Genomic DNA, 22,760 nt, shown 5'->3' on the forward strand with positions numbered 1-22,760 from the left:
GAATTGTAAAGATACATGTTCCTCAGGCATGATGTGTTTTGCTTCTCAGGTTTGGAGGAAGTGCAAGATGCGCATCTTCACCGTGGCCCAGTTGGACGACAACAGCATCCAGATGAAAAAGGACCTGACCACATTCCTGTATCACCTCCGTATTGACGCTATGGTGGAAGTTGTAGAAATGGTGAGTTGTCTCAGGATCAGATTGAATTTTTTCTTTTCAATATCTGACAGTAACAACAATTATACCGTAGTCTCTATCCATATTGTAGCTGGCAAAAAATGTATAGAAAGATACATTTATAAAGCATTTTACTGTCAGTTTGTCTCAAACCCACTTCCACAGCACCTGTCCAAGGTTAAAATTCTGGCCTTCTGTGTTTTGTAACTCTCCAAAATCAACAATTCAGCCTGCGCGTCCATTTAAGGCAACGAGTGGCCAGATGTGCGCAGCTGGAAAACTGAGCAGGAAATGAATTGGATCTCTCAAGCTGTTTATTATTCCCAGAATTACTTTTGTCACTTTCCAAGGGCAAAAGCCTCAGAGCAAAGACCGAAAGTACGCTCCATTATCTCAGGCTTTTCTTACCCCTCTCTGTGACAGCAGGTTATTGATCCCTCATCCAATGTGGCCATTTAGAAGAGAAATAAACAAATTGGTCAGACAGTATGTCGTATAAAGGACTGCGTATGCGTGAAGTGTATGAAACAGAATTGTCTTTTAAATGTCATCACAGCACGACAGCGACATCTCGGCCTACACTTACGAGAAGACCCTGGTGATGGAGCAGCGGTCACAGATGCTTAAACAGATCAACCTGACCAAGACTGAGCGTGAGAGAGAGGTAAAAAAAAAAAAAAAAAAAAGAGTCTCTGTCAAAGTTTTGCTGTTTGTTGTTGTTGAACTCCAAAATGTGCTCAGGAACGTCTCGACTTGACGGGCCAACTTGCTGTGACTCAACTTGATTTGACTCGACATGACACATGAAACCCTCCAGACAAAAGCATATCTCTGCTCAAATCGGAACAGTGGGACACCATATTTACCCTCTCTATCACTGCTGACGACACTGCTTTGCTCTTGTGCGTAGCAACGTGATGGTGACAGACATGGAAAATAAAGGATATTGATCTCAGTCTTACATCACTACCTCCCTCATGTTCTTTGTTGAACTGTAAAATTGCTTGGTCCTCAAAGTCACTAGAATCTAATTATTCTCACGTTTACTTTATCTAAATCAGTTGTTGCTAATGTGCAGTAAAATATCAAATATCTTTTAAAAATATGCTACCGACTTGTTTTGCTTTTCATAAACACTGAATGAAAACATCTTGGCTGATATCGCCTCTCTTTCTTTTCTCTTATCTGTGTCATGACAGATCCAGAGCATCACTGATTCGTCTCGCGGGTCTATCCGCCGTAAGAACCCGGCCGCTGTGACCACCCAGCTGAGCGTGACAGAGGATCCGCCGGCCGCCAGCAAGGAGGAGAAGCCTGAGGAAGAGGTAGGAGCAGCTCTTCCAGGAGGGGAAGCACTGACCTGTTTGTGTTAAGTTTCTGTGCATCCATGTGAGTAAACACATGATGACAGGAAGGGAAAAAATGTCCAAATTGAGTGAGGCGCTATAGAACAGAGTCAGACAAAACACCCCCAATGATTTAAAGGAGTAATTTAACATTTTGGGACATGTGTTACTCACTGATATAGGTACAGGAAACAAATACTTGTTGGCTTAGCGTAGCATGAAGATTGGAAACAGGGGTAATGATAGTGATTGTATTGGTCTTTTCAGCTAAAATGCCTTTTTTCCCAAAATGTTGCCCTTTTGCAATCTACATCCTAACACTCTGAGCTTAAAGAGTGAGGTTGAGACAGTATCGTCCCCTCTCTGGTATTTTCTGTTTTCTGTTGATGTGATGTCGTCCTCGTCCTCTTATAGATTCACTGCTTTAACAGCTCTTGTTACTAACAAAGGCTTTTTTTCTCTTAGTCTTTTGTTTATTTTGTTTCTGGTTTCTGTAGCACTTTGAGATTACTTTATGAAAAGTGCTTTACAAATAAAATGTATTATTATTAAGACACCAGGTAATGTACAGAAGCACCACGCTCTTAACAACACTTCTCTCTTCCTCTCCCTCTCTCAAACGCTGTCGCTCTTTGTGACTTAACCTACATTCCTACATTTCCACCTCAACTGTTACTCTTTCAACCTTCCATGTAATGTACATGTAAATCCACATCCGTCCTCTTTTCCTCTCGTCTCATAGTCAAAGTCGGCCTCTCCCCCTGTTTCCGCCCCTACTCAGGTCCAGCTCATCCACGACAACACCACCCCGACCAGCCCTGCGACCCCGGCCGCCCCGCTGACCCCCGCAGAGGGGGCTAAGAGCCCCGGGGATCAGATCCAGATGACCTGGACTGAGAAGTGTGACGGGGAGCCCACCAAGCCGCCGGGTGCAGCCACACCAGAGGGCATCAAAGACATCTTCAACATGAAGCCGTGAGTGCTTTGAATTGTTCAGTCACCCTTAACATGTTGGAAAGGTGAACTACTACCTTCTTGTTCCTGACAAAGAACCGCAAGTCTCCAAAGTCTGTTGAAGGTTTTGAAAGTTGCTTGTTGAAATTATAGTTTAGCACTGATACTCATGTGTTTCTCTTCTTACCACGCTGCAGTGAGTGGGAGAACCTGTAAGTATTGAAGTTCCTATAAACCACATTCAGTTCATTCACATCTCATATTGACCAAGTTGGTCTCATAACCAGATAAGGATGGAAAAGTTATGTGTGAATGAGCATCTGTCACCTCTAACCAGCTTGGTATCATGCACCACTGTCATATATCTGAGCCTAACCAGTGTGATTCAGCTTGACCATGAGCTCTTTTCTTTTTGGATTTGTTTTTTTCTCAGGAACCAGTTCAATGTGCGACGTATGCACACAGCGCTCCGGCTGAATGAAGTTATCATCAAAAAGTCCTCAGAGGCCAAGCTAGTCCTCCTCAACATGCCTGGGCCGCCCAAGAACCGGACAGGTGACGAAAACTGTATCCTTCACCTTGGGAGACGTAGGTTCATAGAGGGGAGTCTCAAACACACTAGACACAGGTAATGAGCAGCAGCACCACTAGGTCACATGCCAGGGTTGTTCACAATTACCTCCTTAAACATTAGCAAAGACTTTATTAAAGAGTTAAACTATCCTGGGACATCAATGAAATCTGAGCAGGTGTTCTCAGGACCAGTCAGTCTCATAGCAGTAGCCTGGCTGTTCATACGGTCAAGAGGAATTTCACATAGCTCATCTCTATTATATTCCCATGAATTTATAACAGCTTTTCCCTTATGTTCCTTGTCCTAATCTTTGACATAGATGACAGTATTGATAACTGTCATAATTCTGGTTATGCTATTCATATCTTTGTCAAGACCCTGATTTATTTACTTATTGACAGACATGTAATAGTGCATTTTAATTTGGTCAGTTAACGGGCAGCAGAGACAAACCTCAATTCCTGCTGCACTCTGATCCTGACTATATGAAGATAATAGCACAACACTAAACAGAAAAGTACCAATACCAATACGGTGGCTCAGAATGGGGGATCTACTGACCCACATAGGTATAAATACGGTTAATAGAGTTAGTAAACTGACATGTAGGTGGTGTGAAGAACAGCTTTAGTGATGCTTAGGTAGAATAGACTTCAATTTAAGACTCCAGGCTCTTTCTAACTCCAGGAATAGAAGTTGTATTTCGCGTTTAAGCAATAAATGATAAGGTAATTGACTTAGTTACAGGAAAGAAATTGCAAAACCAGTGATTTGCTATCAGGAGACATGCAGTTCGTTTTCATTATTCTTTCACACACTGAATTTTAATTCAAATAGACTCAGGGAGTCAGAGTTTAGTACGTAAATCAAAGGATGAGATATGCATCTGAGACTGTCCAGATATTGTAGTAGCCTACTCCATGTCCTGTCAGGTAGAGTGTTTACCTTCTATTGATAGCATTTTAAAGGTACACTAATCAGTATTTTAATATTAACAATGTGTCATTGATGTTTCAAGTGTGACAGGTGTCACTTGTAGTGATGAGCCCATTGGGAATTGTCACAAAACATGTGTCTTCATTGATTGGTTCATTCTCTGCTCTGATGAGCCTTGTTACCAGCAGTCACTGTTGGACTGTCCCAAACTAAACGCCAGCTCAACACTGACAATGATTCACATTGCTTTCACCTTTGCCAGTGGAAAAAAACACAACTCCAGGTGAATATTAATGTTGGCCTGTGTGTCAGATGTAAACAGGCGACTTTAAACAGCAGTATGTCTATGGTGTTTACGGTGTGTTTCTGCTGCCTCTGTGTAGCTGTGCAGCCGCAAATTAGTTGTAAAATTGTTCTGCAAATGCTGTTTACTGCAACTCTAGACCACAAGAATCCAAATTACCACTGAATAATAATATCTGATAAAGAAGGAATACTGTTACCACTAATGCAGAATAAACACTGAAGAGACAGAAAACAGTAGCCTTTTTCAAAGCAGCACAAAAAGGTGAGTTTGAAAAATGCTGAATAAAACCCTGAATGTGGACTGCAGAGAGAGAGACAAAGAAAGAGAAGACACACTACAACAAAAAGCCATGAATAAAAAGAAAAAAAACATACAAAATAGGATGAAGATGAAAAAAAGATGTAATATATAGATGTAAACCTTCCAATAATAGTAATAAAACTGAAAATTAAAAAAAAAAATGGGATGACTAAACAAAACTTAATGGGTAAACCAAACCGAACTGTATAATACTGTATTATTACCAGCTTTAATGTTTAAATGATGAACTTTTTTACACACAGTTGTGTATTATCCATTTGGAGTCAGTGGTTTTGACCAAACATTGAATGTTAGACCAATATTCAATCTCCTATTAGTTTGTTTCCTTACACCTGGGGGAAATGTGTGATTCTTAAGCTGTTTAAGCAGATAACACATAATCAGTTTTTATATTTGTTTTGTTGTTGTCTAACGTAAAGCTGAAAATCCCCAAACTGAACCAAAACCAAGTGAAGTTATTCTGTGAAAACCAAAACTCTCTCTTTCGTTTCTCATAACAACATAAAAGTGGAGTCATACGATTAATACAAAATACAATACAAAAATGTTGATTCTCGTTTAAAGTTATTACCGTATTTCATGAACCGAGAGTCACATGCTGTGTGATTTATTTATTTATTTATTTGGAGAGGACAGTGCACATTAATAAACATGTCTGTAAAAGTGCCAGTGTTAGCCAGAGGCTAATTTTCAACTGTAGTCCTCCAGCAAGATGTTGAAAGCCATTCAAATATACAACAAGGACACAAGGAACATAATACATAAAAACAGGGACACAGGAAACACAAAAATCAGCGCAAGAATAGAACGTATCCAAACAGAAACCAGCAGACAATGACACTAAATAAGAGACAATTAACATGACACTACTATAAACAAAAACAACAGATAGACAGTAATACACACAAAAAAAACAGGATGTATGGTGCAATTACATAAATTTGGGTGACATGAACTGTCAGGGATGGATAAATGAGATGGAGGTGCAGCAATGCAAAGACCAGAGCAGGGTTTCTTGATGGAGTTGTGCTAAGATGGATTGAGAAACAAAATGAAACCAAAGACAATACAGCGTGATAAAGTGCTACAGTGCTCATGTAAATTGGGCGAGAAAAAACTGTCAGGGATGGATAGATGAGATGGGGGTGCAGCAATGCAAGAACCAGAGCAGGGTTTCTTGTTGGAGTTGTGCTAAGATGGATTGAGAAACACAACGAAACCAAAAACATACAGTGTAATAAAGTGCTACAGTGCTCAAGTCAAGTGTTGCAGTGCTCATAAGTGTTGTTGGGGTTTGAATCAGCTGTCAGAGGTGAGTAAATGGGATGGAGTGCAACAATGCAGAGACCAGAACACGATTTCTTGTTGGGAGTTGTGCTAAAATGAAATGAGAGGTAATACATTTGTAAAGTGCTGCAGTGCTCCTTATGGATTACCCATGTCACTGTGTTGCATTTGTCTCTTCTAGTTTCTTTAACACATCTCTCTCAGACATGGAGTTCCTCGAGGTTCTCACTGATGGTCTCAACCGGGTCCTCCTGGTTCGCGGAGGCGGCCGCGAGGTCATCACCATCTACTCCTGAAAGAGCAGCCCCCCTCCTCCCCCACTCCCGCCCCCTCTGCCCTTCCTTCAGCCCCGTTCCTGCGTCACCCACACTCCCGCCCTCTCATCAACGCTGCTTCATCATCACGTCGCCCCTTACCGTTTCTTTCTGTAAGGTCGTCCTCTCACACTCAACCAATAGCTCAGCTCAGCTTCAGCACCTCTCCTCCTGCTCCATCCCCAGCAGACCAACGGGCAGCATCACATGCTCGGCTACTAAACCTTTCATTTTAGTCTCATAAGCTACTATATCTATCGTAGGCTCTAGACTGACTTAGACGCTGTTTAGATTTGTTCTTAAAGAGACATTTCTTTTTCGTTTGCTAGTCTGTATTCTACTGTAGTAACTCGCACTGAGTCGGAGTAACTCAGTACAGAGGAGGAGGAGGTGGTGGTGGTGGGTGTGGGTTGTTAGCTGAGGTGTAGGCACACATGCATGTATGTATGTCCGTCTTTGTTTTAGTCTCCACAGATTCTTCTGGCTCTGTTTTTCTTTTTGAATACAAATGTGGCATAGACGCGGCTTCTGCTCAGAAAGAACGAGAGCCTGCTGAAATGAGCTCAGTGTAGGTTTGTCTGTTTAGTTCCCTGCAGCGTTCCAGCCTGTCGTCTTTGACGCGATTTATCTTTCAAGGCAAAAGACACTGCTGTCCACAGTCAGGACCACCAGCTGAAAGACGAAAGAGAAGAAAGAGTTGAGTATGAACTGTGAAACTCACATCCACCTCGGAAGACGACTGAAAACAGCACGTGGATCAAACCTGCAGTATTATCTTTAACCTGATCACTCCTGAGCATGAGATCCTTATAGCTGTGTGTATGTGTGTGTGTGTGTGTGTGTGTGTGTGTTTTTACTGCACTCGTTCTGTTCCTGCCATCAGTGTCTCTCTTTCCGTCCTCCCTTAAACTCATCTCTTAGTGGCTGTCCATCCCCGTGGCCACTGTTAGTGCCAAAAAAAAAAAAACACACAACAAGGCTAGCTTAGTTTTTAGAGATTGACACGTAATTAAACTGTGAATAGTGCGTTTCCTACCAGAAGGCTGGTGTGACAGTGGAGTGGGGAGACAGTACAACAACAACAACAACCCCCCCCCCCCCCCTCGAGGAGATTATCATTGCCAGCACCCCTCGACCCTCGTGTGGATCACTGTAAATAATGTACAAGCTCTGGCGCGTTGTTCAGTATGAGTGTAGTATTTTTGTGACATACTAAAAAGCTTCTAGTGGAGAGAAAAACATTTTGTTTTTTTAAAAATGTATTTATTTATCGGATTTATTTATTGGATGACATAGGCTCCTGTCACTATGATAACCGTCATTGTAATCTCGACAAGCACTGCACCTGCACTGTCCACCACTGTGCAAAAAGTGAAATTTTGATGAATTCATCAAGATCATTGAATTAAGAAAAAAAAATACTAAATGTTATTTTTTCATCTAGATAACAAATATGTATTTATGTTTATAGATAGAAGTTATACATATTGATGAAATAGTTGTATATCATTTTGATTGTCACTCAAAGATATATTGTTGCTTTGCCAAATTTAGATACATTAAATGTGCCATATTAAAAGTATTTTTCAAATACATACTGAACAAAATTCTATTGATTAAATCAGAGAGAACAAAGTGTGTTAAAGAAACAAAACAAGAGAGGCGTCTACATAAAAGGTGATGACACTGTAGTTGGAAAGTTGGTCCCCCTATAGACCATGGAACACACAGATGTTCAGACTCCTGTTAAACTACCCAAACCCCAGCTGTGCAGGTAGGCATATCAGCTCTTACAGAGGTGGGGGTGTGAACATCTGTCTAGTGGTTGTTTAGGGGTCTAAGTCTAAATAAACAGAGAGGACAACGGCTTCTGTAGCTAGGAAACTCACTTTGTCCACAAGACTGAACTCTATGCAGTAGACTCTCCAGTGAGATTTTATATCCTCTAGATTGGCTACGATTTGAGCCACACACGTCCCTGACTGAATGACTTGTGAGCAAAATCATATTTACGTTTAAAAAAAAAAAAAAAAAGTGCATCTTGGAAGGAATGTGCAATAGCTGAAATCCGGACTCATGTGATTCATGTTATTTATTTTTTTACACATATATTTTGTATATGTAGATTTCGTAAGTCTTATAAAATCCAGAATCATCTCACTCTGACCAAGGACAGCTGTCACTTTACTTTGATTGTTTCTGTTTCATTTCTTGAAGAAAACAGTTTTTGGTCAGTTGCACTTGTAGTAGAAATATGAATATAAACAAAAGCGTATATATATACAGTATATACAATATAGGAAAGCAAAACAAATTAGTTTCTAGAACTATTTAAAAGCAGTATTAAATGTTTTTAGTGTTGCTTGAATGTTGGACCATATGTTGTGAATGCTGCTAGTATCTATAGTTTTATTTGTACTGTAAATAGAGATGACTAAAGCAACATTAAAGATCCAGTTAAAAAGGGTATAGACATACATATCAGTGGTTGTGGTTGTCTAACAAGACGAGGCTGTACCGGTAAACGTTTGGCCTGTGATCTCTGGACAGGGTTAGCTTTCTGTTTTATTAGAAAACTATACTGAATACCTTGATGCAATATTACGACTGAGAGCAAATCCTTCACCCTTTTATTCTCTTTTTAAAAACAAATGCTCTCGCGATTATTATCATATTTAATCCCATGAGTAAAGTGAACCAATTTTAAGGTAACAGATGATTCATTTAACATTGTTTACTTCAAGAAAAATACCAAAATATGTTTCAAGATTAATATTTCTGGATTCTCTGCTAAAAACTTTACTGTTTGCAAATTTTTAACACCTAGCTACCTTTGACACCTGTGATACTTAAGAAGCCGCCACTCCTAGTTTTCAAAGATTTTGGGGTGCCAAGTGAAGATTTTCTTTATCAAGCTTGTCACACTTAACTCTGACGAAGGGGGTTGTTTAGTGCTCACATACGTTTTTGAAGAACATGGCTATTTTGGGATTGTCTCCACAACATTGCCTGCATCAACTGAGCCTTTTAAATTTATTCAAAAGAAAAGATATCTGATGTTTATTGGAGAAGTTTATTGGAAATGAATTTATTTATTGAATTATAAATGTTTTATAATTGCTGTTTGCATGGTACTATGTGGCGTAGTGATGACTTACACGTTCAAGGTGCAGAGCAGGGAAGAGGGTCGTCAAATGTTCTCGCCGAGCGTTTGTCAGACAGTGGCCGACGTGGCTAGACCTTGAAAACAAGTCTCTTGCAAAAAATAAGAAAAAGTATGAGTTCACTATATTGTTACTTGTTATATTTCAATCTTGCTCAAGTAGTCTTATGTAACGTAATAGGAGATTTTGAGTTTGCGTATGAATGGGCCTTGAGAATGGTCATTTCACCTTTGTAAATATTGGGTCACTTAAGTCAGAGACACTGTAACCTACTAGTGTTGTCTTTGGTTGTACACTGTTCTATCACTGTGGACAAAGTCTTAGAGTTTTGTATGATTATGTGCAATATTGTTCTCACACTTTTCATTTGTGTCACGGCTTTGTTTTGATTTTCTACTAACAACCGGAGGTGTCGGCAGTCACTTATTTCATCAGAATGTCTGTCACCAGGTCTCATGGACCATAATGATCTAGTGTTCATCCCAAACGTGGCTGAGACAGCAAAGCACTTTACACTGAGGGGGGGCACTCTGTGACGGGATCAGTCTGCAGCGAGTCTGTTCGGACTCTGTCCTGCAGCGATCTCTGGTGGCACGTTGAGTGTATTACAACCCGAAAACATAAACTGTATCCCACTATGTGCTGTGGTTTTGAACTGCAGCCACCCAGAGATCTACCTGCTGCTTTTTGTTTACATCTCATCATTTGAGCAGTTTCTTGACATTTTCGCATGCGTCACCTTCTTTCCTTTCTCTTGCCAAACTTCTTTAAAAGAATAATAGTAACTGTTCAATTTATAGTGCTTGTCACTCAATCTGTGAGGTGAGCCTTCCCAAAAAATCAACCCCCTCGCCCCAATGCCACCGCCCCCCATCCCACCCCCCATCTGCCCCCAGGTTGCGCTGGCCTCTCCCACCCCAGCCACTAAATCCACCCCAGCTCTGTATTTTAAATGTGATTGCAGTATAATTCTGAAAAATGAGAATCAAAGAATATAAAACTCGCGCTTCCAAATCTGGCACCGGCTCCGCTTGGACGTCACGAGATAGTCGACTCAGAAAAACCAGCATGTCCCTCTCCCCCCCAGCTGATCCATGATTTAGATCAGATCCTTCGCCTGCACAACTGTAGCATGAGACAAACCTGCCGGTGATCATTACTCAGTCTCCATCCTTAAATGGATATTAAGGGCTCTGAAACACATCTGTTACCGGGGTGAGGAGGCTGTCCTTTAAGACACCAACAGAGGAAATACTAAACAAATCCCAGATGATTGCAGAGAGGGCTCACAGTCTGCAGCTGAAGTTAAGATCGTGCCCTGCAGTGTCGTCACAGAGGTGCCTGATGCTGGAGAGAAACACAGCAGCTGCACTTAGATTTCACACGGTCTATCTCTCTCTGGGAGTCAGATGAGAAAAAACTCAAGTGGCTATCCATGCAGTGCAAGCAGAGCCCTTTTCCAGCTATGTTGTGTAACTCAGTGCATGCATGCAATTACCCTGAACAAGGTGTATTGAAAATATATTGGGTGTTTGTGGTATAAAAGTATTTTGTTTAAATCAATTACAAACCTTTCTTTCTAGCACTATGGTTTATTTTTTCCCTTTCCTTCGACCTGGCCAATCATTGTATCCAAGATGAATATTATTATAGTACAATATTCTATTTTTTATGGTAGATTTGTTGACAAGGTCCTCTCATTGTGTCAAATATTATCTGATTACCAAAGTATATTTCAGTTAACGACATAAATGATCGTGTGAAAATGTGTGAGCTCCAGTGAATTAGACGGACACGTAAATACTCGCCCTTTACAAAAATTTGTAGCAATTATAAGTTAGTAGATGAAAATATTTATTCAGATGGATAAAACTAACTGGAAGCGCCAAAATACCTTAAGAGATGCCTGGAAATCTAAAATTTAAATGAAAAGGCAGCACTAATTTCTTCTATAACTGTGTATAAATATAAATATTTTCAATCCTGTGGGGGGTTTTTTCACAGGCATCAGAGAGCCTTTAGAAAGAGGTTCTGCATTTTGGGAAATATTCTGCTCATTCTGTCACCTTTGGAGACAAGAGTTAACACAAAGATTGGAAACCACTGTAGGGGAAACAGCTGAATTAGCGTAGTGTTTGCAAAAGTAGAAAATCCAACCTGTCCCATCAGGTTGTCTGAAAGTAATGAACTAGTTTTATCTGGTTTAATTTGTATAATAAGTACATGTTACAAAATTGTGGACTTTATCTTGTTGGTGGTTGGTTGGTGGCCTCTGCCAGGCAGTTATAGTGGAGGCTCGAGAGGTGGTCTGCTACACATCCCCTCACTGAAATTAGTTCACTGTTAATAGGGCTGAATTTGGAGCTTCATCTTTGAAACTCTTGGAAATTGGAGAATTTCCCAAAATGTCTTTTTCTTAAACACTCGATGGCCTTTGAAAATCCATTATTTTGTTTGATATCCAGTTCCTTCACCCAGAGGAACCTCGTCACTGTGCGTGTTTGTTTTTAATTCACTGGAGTTGTGGGAAACATTTTGTATGGATGCTTTAAAACTGTAATGGATGTAGATATAGATGATTTACACAGAGACATGTATCTATACTTCACGAATACTTAATTTTTCCATTCTTATCAGTTCATTGATACTGTACCTAGTCTTATGGTAAAGCCGTAGTGTGTTCCTTTCAGTTCTGTGGGAGTGTGTATGTGTGTACATGTGCACTTGTAACTGCTGGGGGCAGGGGTGGTTGTGGGCGAGGGTGGGAGGGAGCTACATGTAAATAAATCAAGTATAGTTAGTGTGGAGGTGTTTATTTTTTGTGTCAGTGTAAGTTAAATATTATAAAATAAAAAAACGTATTATTCTCTATTGTGTTTCATGGTACATTAAAAAAGAGGAAAAAGTAGTTTTATCTTACATTTCAAATGCTTATATCTCTATGGCTTCTGGCGATACCCGTTCCATTTTATAGATTTGTCAGCACAAAATGCAATAAACCAATACCATTTTATTACAGCAATTGTGTCTTGAGTTTTTAATCACATTTTTGTATTGACAATGAAAACTAATGTTTTGACAGTGCAAAACTATAAAACACACAACAGAGCACGGTTTGAAAACAACTAAGGTGTCCATCATCAAGAACCAAAACAAACTTCAGTCATGCACCGTATCTTCATTGTTGAACTCACACTGTAGGAGACTAACTCATCATCTGGTTACACAGTTGAAAATTCAGACATTTTATCAGTCTGAACATGTCATCAAATTTCACCGAGGACAATGCCCAGAATAAAAATATTTAATAATAAAAAAAAATCAAAATTAAAAGCGTTTACAAAACCATCCCTACAGTTTCCCTACAGTATACACAGCTGGTAAACACAGAATCAAATGTTGTGTCCTCTCGTGTCAGAGGGAGGGGTGGAGCTCACATCAGAACCAATTAATTTTGTACACCCCGTCAGTAGTGTCGCGGGTACATGGGCATGGGCGGAGCCTGGCCCATGCTGGGCGCTGGTCTCGGGGGCGGCGGGGGCCCCCCGGAGCCCACCAGGTGATTCAGAGATGGTCCACTCTGAATGAGCGTGTCAAGAGCTTTCTGGACACTCGGGTTGTCAAAGTTGATCCCTGAAGCAGAGCTGGGGGGTCTCTGCCCACCTGGTGCCACCGGCATGCGGCCTGGCGGGGCGCCGTATCCCTGGGGCACAGCTGGGTGAGGGCCTGGCATGGCTGGCCGCGGTGGATTTTGGGAGGGGGGCGGTCCGAGGGAACTATAGGCCTGCGACGGAGGGGGGGCAGCGGACGACAGACCACTGGCTCCTACTGAAGCTCCGGTGCCGCTGTTGAACAGGCTGAGGATTTTAGCCTGCAGCTCCTGCTGGTGGCTGGGGTTGGCCGCAGCGCTCGGACTGGCAGACAGGCTGAGGTGGCTGGACGGTGGGGCTGGGATGGTGGAGTGGGATGACGGGGGCAGTCCTGCGGCTGAGGGTGGGATGTCTGCGGGAGGTGCAGCGTGGACTGCAGCTGTGGGGTGAAAGGCTCAGTTAGAACATGCTGCTCCGCAAACAACAACAACAACAACAACAACGCTGCAGTATGAGACAACACACAAAGACGTTGTCAATGCTCATCCTCACTGAGGGAATTTCTGGCTGCTCAGACTGTTGCTGCTCGTCATTTTGCCCACGAAAAACACAGTGTAACAGAGCGCCACTGTTTCACATGTGGCTCATGTATAAAAATGCTTTGAGTCTGACTCACTTTACAGTTCATGAGGACTGAGAAATATGAGAAGTCACACATCTGCCCAAGTTACAGTTTCAGACCAGAAAGGAAACAATTCCTGAAGGAAAACTGCACTAAAACAAAAATAAATGTAGAGGAGCAGCTCAACCTTCTTTCTAATTTCTTGCTATCACTTTGCACTGCCCAAGCAAGTCGCCTACACAGGACCAGCATGGACAAAATAAACGATAACAGACACCAGCTGTTCTTTCAATACACCTATTAGCATGTAAGAATTGTTTTAAGAGCAACCTTTTAACAAATACTAACTGTACTTTAATATGACCCTGAAATTACAGACTGACCTGAGAGAGGGTCTGCAGCACTTCGTACCAGCCGTGTCCTTTTGTCCTTCAGATACGCCATCAGGCCGTCCAGCTCATCGGGGGTTACAAATCTACCGAAGAACCACGGAGAAAAAAACATAAGTGCAAAAAAAATCCTGTGAAGTGTCAGAACTTTACAGCACGTTTCATATTAAATTATACACAGTTCCAGTTTAATAATATGTTACTTGGATAGGTCATGAAGACACTAAAAGCAGTACCTGTTTTCAGACAGCAGCGTGATGGCAGTGAGCACAGAGATGGGATGGCTCTCTCTGTCAGGCTCCCTGAGTAAAACATCGTCTGCCATCTTGGCAGCCTTTCTGGCAATCTCCTCACGTTCTTTTTCTCGGTTTTCAACTTTGTAGGTGTCATAGTTGTGGGCAACCAGCATCATGGCGTCCTGCATTGGCATGTTTCGATGTTCTATGGCGACAAGGACATGAAAAATATCATGTAAAACAAAAGAAACACTTTGGGAAGTGGTTAGCGTTGGAGTGACCAGCCGTTTTACCTTGCGGCGTGCCGAACAAGATGTTGACAGTGCAGGAGCGGTGGACCTGGTGCTGCTGGGTAATGATGATGGCAAATGGAGTGCGGGCTCGACCTACGTCCTCCAGAGCCTGGGTTAGTGACACTTCTGTGTTGAGGAAGATCAGGTCCACCACCATACCCAGATCACGGACCTTCCGCCCGACCGTCTCCGCATACTCCCTACAGTTGTTTTTGAAGCAGACGTACAGACAAACACACGCACACACAGGAGCCATATGAAATAAAAACATGCCACACGCTGGCTGAATCTTTACAGAGACATTTCAAGAGCAGTGTTCCCTGCGAAGGACGGAAAGCGGACATACTTTTGCGCCTTGTTGACAACAATCACAGAGCAGTCAACGGGACGGTCGGAGTCATAGCGCCGCTGGAGTTCTTCATAGTACTGCCGATACAGCTCATTACGCCGGCGCTCCTCTGGTCGAGTACGATCATCTGCTGTGGGCGCAGTTAAGTGGATTGGAAAGTTAATGTTGGAATAATCATCTTAAACTGACCTAACAACCTGCTTACAAAGCCAGTATGGTAATGATTTTGGGTGTAATATGGTTCATCAACCCCAAAAACTTTTAATGTGGTTGCCATTTGTAAAGTTGCATCTGGTAATAATGCTGTGCCTTCATTTCTGTGCTAACTATGCTAATGTCAAAATGTTACTGGCAGTAAAAATGAGGCCCAGAGCTACAGAAATATCTTGTGAGACATTTAAAAAATGGAAACTGGATAATCTGTATTGTGGGTTAACTAATTAAAATATATTCAAGAGGAAATAATAATAATTTTGGCTCAGACCAACAGAGTAAACAGTGAAGTTTAGTTTACACACACACACATACCCTCTGGTTCACGGCGTCCGTTCCAGGGATCTCTGAAAGGGTCCCTGAAGGGTTCATCTTTCCTCCGGAAGAAGTCCTCCGTACCACTGCCGCTGCGATAATATCTGTCATAATCATCTCTGCTGTGAGGAGACAGTTCAGGTTCAGGCCAAAATGTGTCCATTGAGCTCTGGACTCTGGGGTGGTGGGGTGGGCGTCGGTGGTTACCTGTATGCTGGATCCCGTGGGTCAGGTCTGGGATCCTTGTCTCTGCTCTCCGAGCCACGGTACCGGTAATCGTGGTCCCGAGAGTGGCCACCAGGCCTCGGTTCTCTGGCTGAGTCCCTCCCATCACGGGTGTCCCGGGGCTCACGTGTATCCCGAGGCTCACGGGCATCACGGGCATCACGGGCATCGCGCCCTTCACGCCCGTCACGTCCGTCTCGCCCATCCCGCCCATAAACGGGTGGTGAACGGGACCGACCACGAGGTTCCTTGCTGTCCCCATAACTGCCATATGGGGCCCTGAGAGAAAAGTGGTCATTTAGTACCAGAACAGCTACAGTTCAGACCAGTGCTTAGTATTTAATAGAGGAGAATAGGAAAAGCTATCCTCAATTTATGAGGACAGGCCTACAAACTGTTACTGTAAGTTTACTGAAATCAATCTGTTGAAAGAACAGATTTAATGAACGTGGTCATTTCACGAAGGCAGGGCAACAGGAAGCAGCTACCGTGTTCGCAAAGGGAAATGGCGCATATTCAGTCCAGGTGGCGATTCGGGTAAGCGTCTTTCCAAAATGTCCAGTGCTCCGTGTTCGCAAGAATCGCAACAATATCGGGTTGTCAAACATTTGAGGTTCATTTATTTGTTTGTGAATTTCACTCAAATTTGCGTTTTGTTCTTCAGTAGGAGACAGTTTCATACTGCAAATATGTCACAAAGACAAAAAACAAATTGTACTTTTGCTTGAAATTTCTCTGCATGGGAGATTAAAGCATTTCAACATATGAAGCAATCCAAAAGGCAAAACTGTAGAAATGAAAAACGTCCTTCGCACCGAGGCTTCCTAAAGACAACAACCAACCAATGTGTTTCCAAATGGAAGGAGAAGCCGAGATAAGAACTGCATTTTTCTTGGTTTTATTTTATCGTCTGTTGGCTGGACCGCAGAAATTGTTTCACAGAAATTGTTTCACTACCGTAAAAAAGGACCGGTGATAGGATTTGTTTTTAAGATTATTCCGTCTGAAGAAAGATGTTTGAACGCATACTTACTGTGACTCAAGTTGAAAAGAAATAACCAATTCTTTGTACAATAAATCCTCAGAACATTGTGTAATTATTCGCTTCACAGTGACAATAACCATCCCCCGCATCGTTTGCAGTGTTATGTGATCGGATACATGTGAATGTTGCATCCGAAAATCCCACATCTTTGAGTGATGTATGTAAATCTTTGTGACAATTACTGAATCACCCACTGTGATAACACCTTGTGTTATGTCAACTCTGAGCTGGTTACAGTCAACAGGACTTATAATTATTGGCCAACAAATTGTGAAGATTGGTTGCATCTTGATCACGCAGTCCTACTGATGGTTTTACATTATTCCACCCAACGACAGTTGTTGGGGCTAGCATGACAAGAAGTATCGCAATAACCAGTCCAAGCTAGTAAATGTGGATGTAAACGCAAGTTTCAAAATACGTCAAAAAAGTATCCTTGTTTTGGGGGAGAAAACACGTTCAACACAGCTTTAAGGCAACAAGCAAACACACACACACACAATCTGGTTTAGTGAGCTACTGTAAATACAGACTTTGTTTACCAAAAGGTTTACATTTATTTACTGAAGGTTTCCTACATTTAGACATGTTTGGCTCTTGAGAGAGCTTTTCCTCAGACTAAATGTGGTTTTATGTACGTACTAATTAGTAAGTGGTCATGTTATAGTACATAAACCTGGTTAATGGATATGGGGCAGGGCATTTTCTTTAGCTGGAAAATTGCACAAAGTAGTTGTAAAATGAAAGGCAATACACAAGTCACAAAAGAAATATGAGCATTTAAAAGCCGTAAGGCAAGAATCTTTGAGACAAAGACACTTAAATTACATTCATATGTCTCTTTTCTTTATTTCAACACATCTTGAATTTTTAGTTTAGCGAGAAATGTCATCTGTCCCATAGACCATCACAAACCCTCCTAGTGAAATGGTTGGTTCCATCAATCAGACATCACCACTCGTGGAAATAGTTGAGGACAAGTTAAATACGCTTTGGTTTTGTTTTTTACCGACACCTCAGAGGCGATGGTAGTTCTTCACACCCATTTCACGTTACTTTACCTTCGTGGAGGGCTCTGCTGGGATTGAGGTTTAGCTTGCCGTCTCTCCACTGCCATATTTACATCTGAAAATAAATCAATCCAAACGTTGAACATAGCAGTGACATGTAAATCATCGTATTTGTTTACGCAGATTGGAGGTCGCGCCAACATTTCCACGATCCAAATGAAACTGAGCTCCAATATCCAAGTTTGCAGCATATCGTGTTGCCAAATCTTTGAAATTGAGTATAAAATGAAGCAATGAAGGAATCCTTCTCTCCCCTTCAAAACCGCTAAATACTAGTAACGCTTGAACGTGTAAATTCGACTTTCAACTTGAAATTTGGACTTCAGGGACTCAGAAAACGACAGGAGCCCCACATCAGGGACACATTTAAATCCATGTTGAAGAAAATCCCAAAACAGCTTTGCAAGTGAAAATGAGAGATTTCAGAGATTAAGCCTTTACCAGAATTTTGTGATGCACTTGTTTTTTTTATTGCTTTATTTGCCAATAATTTAACATGTCAACAAAAGGACAGGTTAAAGTAGAAAAACCACAGAGTCCAATCCTCATTTTGACAAGTAGATGGTCATACAACCTTGTGGTTAGTTGTGGGCAACAATTTAACTACATTTTCCCTAATCACTGATGCTGGATTTGCCCTTGACTGGATGCAGTATTTTACATCAACAGTACGCCATTTAAAAGCCCATATTGTTGTGGACCTACTACTGGTAAAGTGTTAATCCTTAAAATAGCGAATTACCTTTTTTCATGCAGTGTGGCATTCTCAATAAACAAATCCACAAAAAGCAGATTATTTTCAGGATTAACACTCAGTCATTACACCCCAATCAAAGATTTGTCATCAAGACAAAGTCCCCCAAAAATCTGAGCTTTCACAAGCTTGGTTTTGTTGCTGCATGTGCACCATTAAAAGCCTCTCCTCTTTAGCCAGACAATCACACCTACTGCAGTTCAGGCTTACCTAGTTTATAACTTTTATATATTCGACCCTTTTGGGCCGCCTTTGCAGCTTCGGCTTCCTCAATGCGTTCAAATTGTACAAATCCAAACCCGCGAAACATGGATACGCCTGGAAGAGGAACATTTTAAAAATGGTACAAACTTAGTTTTTTGTTGAACAACATTTTCGATACCTACCCAGTTATCCACTTCACAAAGAAACCTAACAGTATGAACATCATTACAAATTGTACATGCTTATATTTCATGAGGTGAAAAAAAGGAAAAACACGACCAATGATAACCAAGTTGATGTTACTATACAACTAAAATATTTCAACTGTGACATTAAGGGACAGTCTAATTCAAATTACTGTCAGGAATTCAAATTGACCACTTAGCGCTTAAATCATGTGGATTACTGACCGACTATTTTCCCGTACGGGCTGAACAGCTCTTCCAAATCCTTCTTTTCCATGTCAGAGGTTGGTAAATTCCCAACAAAAATTCTTCTCTCCAAATCTCTAGGATCATTGCTACTGCAGGAGCGTGAATAGCGCCCTGGTGATGCGCTGTGGCTTCTTCGGCGAGACATGACTTGATCCTGGTCTTCACTGGTTTCTTTTTTTCTTCGTGCGTCTCAAATGGTTGAAAAAGTTTGTTTTTCGTTTGCTACTATGCGTCTTTAAATTGTCGTCCACGATCCTGAAACATGTCAGTGAGTTAAAAGGAGAAATCAAATTCCTTGGAAGGACAAAGAGTTTTAGTGGAGCAAATTGCAGGTGAAAATCACATCAACGTTCAGTCAATGAAAATGAAAAATGCTGCGGCAAATTCAAAACAAGCAAACAGACCATTTTGAAACAAAGGTGGTGCTCAAATCGCAAAATCTGCAGAGTAAACATTGATATATTATATTGTATTCCTTGCCACGCCCCCTGCCCCCCCCCCTGCCCCCCCCCCCCACGGTTACTGCATGGCAGGTTACTATTCAACTTTTCTCTGCACATCATCTTCGCATAGGAGATAGTTTGCTTCGAATAAGGCATGAGGAGAGCAGCGGGACGTGGGATCAACGGTTTATTGACGACGAAAGCGAACGCAAAGCGATGACGCAATCAACGTCCAATTTTCCCTCCTGCAAGGATGTGAAGAAGTCCTATGACCAGCCCAAAATTTTATGTCACTTGTGGATTTGAAGGGCACTGCTGACGAAACGATCCTAGAAGTGAACCCGAAAAAAACTGCAGCCTTGCGGAGATGTCACTAAACGTTCTTTCAGCAGGATGGCCACTCTAGAAATGACTGACTGGCCAGAAATATCATGTCAAATTTCATTTGACCAAGTTGTTCACTGTGTGCAGAAGTTTCGACGGATGACGAACCTGCTCCTATGAAAAGACGTGGTGCCTGTGAAATCTTTGACAGTAGCGAAAAATCTGTTTCAGAGTACCGTACGCAACTCGAAGCCACACAAAACAAAACTGCTAAGTTGAACCGTAGTTGTGAGGAAGTAGAGCAAGTCACGGTAAAACCAACAGAGATGCACACAGTGTTATCTATTCATGATGCTCCGTGATAAGCTGTTATCAAATTGTCAACGTAACGTTAAAAGTGGTCTCTCGGTAATAAGTAGTTATAATCCCAGAGTCAAATATTCAAAAAGTTTCATGGTATAAGTTTCACGTAACATTATATCCATTCAAAACATTTTGTGATATTAGGTTTGTAGGATTTCATTTTTTAAAAACTCTACAAACAACTGCAAACAGTGTTTTTTTTTTTTACAAATGTAGATTTTGTTCATCCTCTTCTCTTTAAGTGGTTTAAGTGTCTTGAGGAAAATCGCACTGACGAAATTAAAATCATGGGCTTGTGGTCACACATGTGCGAGCGCGTGTTCCTTTTGGTCCCTCAAAGCAATATTTCTTCAGGGAAAACGGATGTTTTTACGCAGAACAAAATAAATGCTTCCAGAAAAAGACTCAGTTCCAACACACATCCCCCACACACTGACATTTGAAAGGGAACTATTAATTCAACTATCATATCACAAGAGTTTTACAACGGGTCTAAAAGGGAGACTACTTTCCCATGAATGGGGACATGGTCTCAGACGTTTGGACCCCACTGTAGCTGGAGGTTATCTGCATTATGCTTTTGAGGGAGCAAACCCTTTACATACCTTAACTTTAAACAAGATGCCCTGGATTCTGTTTCCACATAGTTTAACGAGCCTGAAAGGAAGAAAATGAATATTTACACATCATTTCCAAAAGCAAAAACTAAAAAGGGGAGTAAGACGTGTTCACAGTGAAGTCAGGTCATTACAATAACAGATCATCTTCAGCATTGGATGAGACACTGAGAAGCCATAATATAAATCAAGCATTGTGGTGCGTGTTTGGTTCCAGACAAAAATGATCACATCGACCTCTTTCATACATTTTTTAATGGTGCATTTTTTTTATGTGCAATAATCTACACATGGTGGACTGAACTGGACCTGCTATGACGCGGTGCAAAAAGGGCGGTTAAATCGTCTCGGTTGTTCACTGTAAGCCATAATATATATCTATGACTGTAAGCTAACATCCTCCTCGGTGAATAGCGTAAGGACTGTGGTAGCCACCACACCGGTCACACAGGTCGTGTTGCCGATGGCTGATCACATGCTACAGCACTGACTTCAATCAATTTACAATCACGTAGTCGTCTAAAGACGACATATTACTCTCGCTGCTCCTTCTTGGTGCGGGACCGTCTGTGTGGTTACGGTGTGGGACAGCTAATCCTCTGTTAGCAGTTAGCTGCTACACGCTAGCATGCACGCTAGCCACTCTGCTAGCTGCACACGTAGCATTAACAACACTAGGGTTTAACGCCTTCACTCCGTGTGTCGGTTGGTATATTAAAGAACAAGGGGCCCATTTACTCACTTTAAACGTAGATATATGTTCCGTTTACAGTCAGTCGGGTACTACTTCATGGACAAAGCTTCAACGTTATCATCCAACGACGAGGCGACAAGGCGACGTCCTGTTCTTCGTCTTCTTCTGCTTCCTCCTCCGGCGCCACAGTGTGTTGTTTACCGCCACCGCCCCCAGTGGTGAACTGTAAAACCACAGCACACACTCTGCTGCCACTACTTGGGTCTTCATGATAGGGGGAAACCTGGTACAATCCTCTCTAATAAACCTTATAAGGTACCGTTTTTATTCCTGTTTTAGAGAAGTGTTCATCTATTTTGGAGGCAGTGATATGTTCTGTTGCTGTTGAATATTATAGCCAGTTAGTTTGGTCATCTAAACCACTTTGATATGAAAAGGAGTGGACAGAAAATTGAACATTTTTGGGTTTTGATTTGTCTGTTTAATAAAACAAACAAGCATTACATTCTCTTCGGATTTGGGGCATTGTAGTCGGCACCTGTCACTGTGTTCATCAACATTTTACAGAAAAAAAATTTAGGGAAAAACATGACAGTCAGATTACAGTAATCCAGATTATTTAGACCTTGAATACTACAGATGAATTAGTGATAGAGCCATTGAAATAATATCAGATCCTGCGTCTTGCCTCATATAGCTACTCTTGCTGAGTATGTACTGATGTAGCTCCTGTTACTAACTAACCAGTGACCAGTGACTGTCACAACAACAGACTGCAATGCTCCATAGCACAACATGACATGTACGTAGTTATCAGTGGGCATGTTTCGCTGCATGAGGAAACTGTCAGACTCACTGTAAATTGACATAAGCAAAGAAACACTGCTCAGCAAGGCAAGAAACTGCCAAGAGGCCTCAAGTTTCATTCAATATGACATCTGTGAGTGCATTTTCCCCATAATTTATCTCCCTTGCACCTTAGCAACGATTTTTTTTTATTATTATTATTAATTTAGCACAAACAATATCATATAAAACAACAACAACAACAACAACATGAACAATCAACATGACTGGGATGTTGTGTGTGTGTGCAGCCAAGGGATGCGCGTGAATGTGGTGACGTAGGGACGAGGGCGGGGACTGCTAACTCCATCTGCTGACAGGAAGTTAGCCAAAACAACCAGATCGCTTACTTC

At 41.6% G+C, this 22,760-nt stretch overlaps 2 protein-coding genes across 9 annotated transcripts in view; one reads left to right on the plus strand and one right to left on the minus strand.

The window, feature by feature from the left end:
- Positions 1-6,806, plus strand: part of LOC310986035 (solute carrier family 12 member 5-like) — a 167,805-nt gene extending 160,999 nt beyond the window's left edge. Inside the window, exons 20-25 of the mRNA XM_083971740.1 lie at positions 50-181; positions 735-842; positions 1,378-1,503; positions 2,306-2,499; positions 2,912-3,045; positions 6,108-6,806. Of these exons, the coding sequence (XP_083827866.1) occupies positions 50-181; positions 735-842; positions 1,378-1,503; positions 2,306-2,499; positions 2,912-3,045; positions 6,108-6,199 (786 nt within the window). The 3' untranslated portion in view covers positions 6,200-6,806. The remainder of the gene's footprint in view (positions 1-49; positions 182-734; positions 843-1,377; positions 1,504-2,305; positions 2,500-2,911; positions 3,046-6,107) is intronic.
- A 6-nt stretch (positions 6,807-6,812) lies between these two features.
- ncoa5 (nuclear receptor coactivator 5) lies at positions 6,813-21,722 on the minus strand. Of its 8 annotated transcripts, XM_083971741.1 has the most exons (12): positions 21,610-21,722; positions 20,856-20,907; positions 19,097-19,375; positions 18,693-18,800; positions 17,720-17,783; positions 15,596-15,892; positions 15,389-15,510; positions 14,858-14,990; positions 14,512-14,714; positions 14,219-14,423; positions 13,977-14,068; positions 6,813-13,410 (listed from the first exon to the last, which is right to left on the minus strand). In XM_083971741.1, the coding sequence occupies exons 3-12, from the start codon at positions 19,263-19,265 to the stop codon at positions 12,848-12,850; spliced, it is 1,956 nt and encodes a 651-aa protein (XP_083827867.1). In that variant the 5' UTR covers positions 19,266-19,375; positions 20,856-20,907; positions 21,610-21,722; the 3' UTR covers positions 6,813-12,847. The 8 variants fall into 8 exon arrangements, with proteins under 8 accessions (XP_083827867.1, XP_083827870.1, XP_083827871.1 ...); XM_083971744.1 differs by having other exon boundaries at positions 15,389-15,507; positions 19,097-20,907; XM_083971745.1 differs by having other exon boundaries at positions 14,512-14,711; positions 14,858-14,987; positions 19,097-20,907.
- Positions 21,723-22,760: the final 1,038 nt, after the last annotated feature.

Source organism: Trachurus trachurus, assembly GCF_905171665.1.
Source record: "Trachurus trachurus genome assembly, chromosome: 5".
NCBI classification, from domain to species: domain Eukaryota; kingdom Metazoa; phylum Chordata; class Actinopteri; order Carangiformes; family Carangidae; genus Trachurus; species Trachurus trachurus.

What these genes read in the sequence shown, in the direction of transcription:
- ncoa5 (XM_083971741.1), bottom strand. Translation starts at nt 19,265, where the DNA reads ATGTCTCGCCGAAGAAGCCACAGCGCATCACCAGGGCGCTATTCACGC. An exon ending in GTTGTCAACAAGGCGCAAAA is followed by an intron (nt 14,715 to 14,857) that starts GTATGTCCGCTT and finishes CAAAAACAACTG; the next exon opens with TAGGGAGTATGCGGAGACGG. An exon ending in CTTGTTCGGCACGCCGCAAG is followed by an intron (nt 14,424 to 14,511) that starts GTAAAACGGCTG and finishes TTGTCGCCATAG; the next exon opens with AACATCGAAACATGCCAATG.